The sequence below is a fragment of the Mandrillus leucophaeus genome, unplaced genomic scaffold, assembly GCF_000951045.1.
Source record: "Mandrillus leucophaeus isolate KB7577 unplaced genomic scaffold, Mleu.le_1.0 Scaffold3, whole genome shotgun sequence".
Taxonomy (NCBI): domain Eukaryota; kingdom Metazoa; phylum Chordata; class Mammalia; order Primates; family Cercopithecidae; genus Mandrillus; species Mandrillus leucophaeus.
Genome location: NW_012103142.1, coordinates 11926549 through 11930600, shown reverse-complemented (window position 1 = coordinate 11930600; position 4052 = coordinate 11926549). Strand labels below are relative to the sequence as shown.

General features: G+C 56.7%; 1 protein-coding gene across 1 annotated transcript in view; it reads right to left on the bottom strand.

The window, feature by feature from the left end:
* LOC105544348 (chromosome unknown open reading frame, human C6orf223) overlaps positions 1–2266 on the bottom strand; it is a 13444-nt gene extending 11178 nt beyond the window's left edge. Inside the window, exons 1-4 of the mRNA XM_011986816.1 lie at positions 2171–2266; positions 1740–1866; positions 756–830; positions 65–197 (exon numbers count right to left, since the gene is read on the bottom strand). Of these exons, the coding sequence (XP_011842206.1) occupies positions 65–197; positions 756–830; positions 1740–1866; positions 2171–2266 (431 nt within the window). The remainder of the gene's footprint in view (positions 1–64; positions 198–755; positions 831–1739; positions 1867–2170) is intronic.
* Between the last annotated feature and the right edge of the window lie 1786 nt (positions 2267–4052).

Here is a 4052-nt window from a genome sequence, read left to right as displayed (position 1 = left end):
GGAGGTGCAGACGCAGTCCTCTAGGAGTCACCTGTCCCGGGCTCTTCGGCGCGCGCGCCCCGTCGGCGGCGGGAAGGGGGCGTGACCTGCGTCTCCTCCCGCCGCCGCCGCCGCGCGCTCTGCCAGCCCGCGAGTCCTCCGTATCCAGGCCAGCGTCTTCACCCAGCCACGTGCCCTGCCCCTGGTGCGCAGGTGGACTGGAAAAGAGGAAGGCAAACGCAGTGGCCAGGCGGAGACCTCCCAAATCCCACGTCTCCCCGAGAATCAGAGACGGGCTCAGACCTAGGGCAGCCATAAGAAAAAACGTCAACTACATCTCGAGGGAGTGAGGTGGAGTGGGGCCGCTTGCTCTAGTCGAGCCCTGACATCGATTCTGCGGGGTCGGGGGGGAGTCGGCGCGGGGCTGGGGCTGGGGCTGGGAGGGGAGTTTATTTATTAGCCAGATTAGCCAGCATTAATGGGGGAGCGGTGGCGGCCGGCGGCAGCAGGGACATAGCTGGCATAGCTGGCATAGCGGCGAGGCCTCCCGCGGCGCGGGGCTCCGCGGCTTCAAAGGGGCTTAAAGAGGCCCTTGGTGGCACTGCCACGGCCCCGCGGGGGAGGGCGTGGGCGCTGGCGGCGGGGGAGAAGGCGGCCATTGTGCACCGAGGGATTAGGGCTCTGGCCTGGAAGGAATTTTAAACTGCCGCGAGCCGGAGCCCCAGGACTCTCCTCCTGCCCCACCCCTGCCCTCCGGAGCACGCCGAGGTGTTTACCTGCTTTCCCACGTCTGGGGTGGAGGGGGTGTCCTCTCTCCTCCCTCAAACCGGAGGCACCTAGGGTTACCAGGTTTGGCAAATAAAAACGCAGGAGGTCCAGTTAAACTGAATACTTTAAATAGCCTAAGTCTGTCCCAAATATTGTATGGGACAGACTTATGCTAAACTATTATTCGTTGTTTATCTGATATCCAATTTAATTGGATGTCTTGTATTTTGTTTTTCCTGGCAGCCCTTGAGGCACTGAAATGTCTAATCCATGTCTGGAAACAGATTGATGGTTCCCGAAAATCCAGTGGGTCTCCCCCATTTGAGAGATCCCTAAAGGCAGGGGTCATGTCTCTCCCCTTACACTGGGAGTTTCCTGAAGCCAGATGCTGAATTTCACCCTAAAGAAGGCAGCTGAGAGCACTATATGTGGCCCCACCAGACTGGGAGCTTCCTGAGGACAGGGGCTAAATTTCACCCATGAGAGTAACACTTCACGGTCAGTGTCTGTGACCTGTGACACTGGGGTTTCCTGAGGCATGGTCTGTGTGCTTCCTAGAGGGCAAGTCTGTGTCTCCTGCCTCACCCCTCACTCTCCCACCCCCACCCCGACCCCAGGCTGCTGGAGGCTCCTCCTCCATTAGTGTTGCTTACTGCCCATAGGGGGTGCTAGGGGCCCAGCTGACTGGCCTACAGATGGATGGGACCTGTTTATTGGAACTCAGGGCTTCAGTTCTTTGGGGTTGATGCACTTGGAAATAATGGAGGTGGGGTCCCCATCCTGTGAGGCTTGCTCAGACAGTTGAGGGCCAGGTCTGCTAGGGCCAGAGGCAGTGGCCAGCATGTGGGAGAAGCTCTGGGTGCTGGGTACCCTCGGTTTCTTCCGGGAAGGACAGTGTGGCCCTTGGTGCAGAACATCCGCCCACCTCCTCTCATAACCATTGAAACCAAGTCCCAGTCCTCCATCAGCCTCTCCAGACCCCACTGCCTAACCTTTGCTTGTGCTGTTCTTTCTGCCAGAAACACTCTCTCTTCCTGCTTTGAGGACAGCTGAAGTCTCGCCACTTCTTCTGGATGCTCTGACCATCAGTGAGGTGGGCTGCTTGTGCCTGGGGGTCTTCTGGTGAAAAGAACCCTCGTCCACTCCCTCTTTCCTTAACAGCTTTGGCCACAGGGGCCAAAGAGGGGGCTAAGGTGGGGGAGGGGAGAGACAGGAACACTGGGGGAGCATAGACAGAAGGGGAGCAAGAATAGGAACCTCCTTCCCCCCAACCCATCCCCCTGAAGCCCCTTCCCAAGTCCCTTCATCCCCTCAGGGCCTCTGAACTCTTTCCCCTTGAAGCTGAGGGAAGCCCTGGAGAAGCGCTTTCCCACGGTCACAGCCTCAACAAACCCCTGCCCCCTTCTCCTTTGACTGCAGCCACCTCAGTCTCACCCTCCGCAGGCAGAATGCAGGCCCACTCCATCACTGAAGGGCCTCCTCCTTGGGCCAGGGCGCCTGCTTCTGCCAGTGGCATCATCACCCCACTCCTCAGCCGCCAGTCATCAGGTTGGCAATTAGCTACTTCCTCTCAGCTGCATGAGGCCACCAAACGTCACAGCCCCTCCCCTGGCCTGTCACGGCGGGAGTGCTGGGTGCTGCCCCCTACCCTTTGTAGTCAGTGCCAAGTCCTGGCTCAGTCCCCCTTCCCTACAACCTACTGAGTGCTAGGGCAATGAGCCTCCCATCTGGAGAGCTGAAAGCCTCGCTGCTTTCTCCCCGCTTCAAACCTCCTCCCCCATGTCACCCTATCCCATTGGGTGAGGACACTCCTGCTGCCTGGGTGGGGTGATGCCTGCTCAAGGGCACTAGCAGCCTGGGTGGGGCTTGAGACTCAGGTGTCTCTGTTCCCAGTCAGAGGCGGTTTTCACCAGCCCCTTACCTGGGGCCCAGGAGTCTGAACTGAAGTTGGTGGCAGTTATTTGGGAAGGGGAGAGAAGTGGGGACTCATTCTACAGACCCCCAAACATGCAGGGGGCAGGCCCTTCATGAACACCCACATGGGCTCATTCGCCTGTGCCTAGGCACACACAGTCACAACCTAGGCAATGTATATTCCACCGCAGCGTGCCCGCATGTGCCCCAGGTGGGCAAGTAAGCCCACTTGTCCAGACACCCCTCATGCCCACACAGCCCTCCTCCAGCTGCGTGCATGCAAGCCCACTGGCATACAGTACTCAAAAAGGCAGTGAGCGTGCTGCCACTCCAAAAACAAAATTGGGACCCCACAGAGGAATCTAGAAGCATGGGAGGGGAGGAGAGACCACCCCAACACTTGCTACCCCACAGACCAGGGAATCTTCCTGGGGAAGGATGGGAGGAAGACTACACTTCAAGGATATGTGTGGGGTGCGCAGGTGGGCCGTGGTGGGAGCAGTTGTGTTTGAGTCTGGGTGGGGGCAGAGGATCTGGATTTCCAGAGAGAACTGAAAAATTCCAACATGTATAAACAAAGGCATGGAATCTTAGGCAGATCGCTTAACTCCCTGGGGCCTCAGTGACTGCATCTGTAAAATGGGAATAATGAGAACACCATTTGAACTTGGTTGTCAAGTTTATTTTATTTTTATTTATTTATTTATTTTTAGAGACACGGTCTAATGTTGTCACCCTGGCTGGAGTGCAGTGGTGCAATCATGGCTCACTGCAGCCTCAACCTCCTGGGCTTAAGTGATCCTCTCACCTTAGCCTCATAAGTAGCTAGGACTACAGATGTGCCCCATCACGCCCAGCTAATTTTACAACTTTTGTAGAGATGGAGTCTTGCTGTGTTGCCCAGGCTGGTCTTGAATTCCTGGGCTCAAGCGATCTTCCTGTCTCAGCCTCCCAAAATACTGGGCTTATAGGCATGAGCCACCATACCTGGCCTGATTGTGAAATTTAAATGAGATAACCTGGCTCAGAGCAGGCCCTGAGCTGACATTACTATGGGGAGACCTTCCCAATATCCTCTCACTTGATGGTGGGCTTGCCTAAGAGAGCTGCCCTAGGGAGATAAGAAGCCCTCATTCTGGACCTTACCTGACTGACCATGTGCTCCCCCTGTTTTTCTTTGATTTCTGGGGTCCAGCCCCAGCCAAGGTGGAGGATACAGGTTGAGAGGCATGGCAGGGTATAGGGATGGGTGATTGGGTGCTCCTTTGGACTAGACTGGGGGTGGAGCTAGGGAAGGGCTGGCTACCTTCCCTGCCCCTACCTGGCTGGCACAATAGGTAAGTGAGTGCTGACTTTTATCCCTGGGAAAGGAGGAGTCAGGCAGTGTCTCT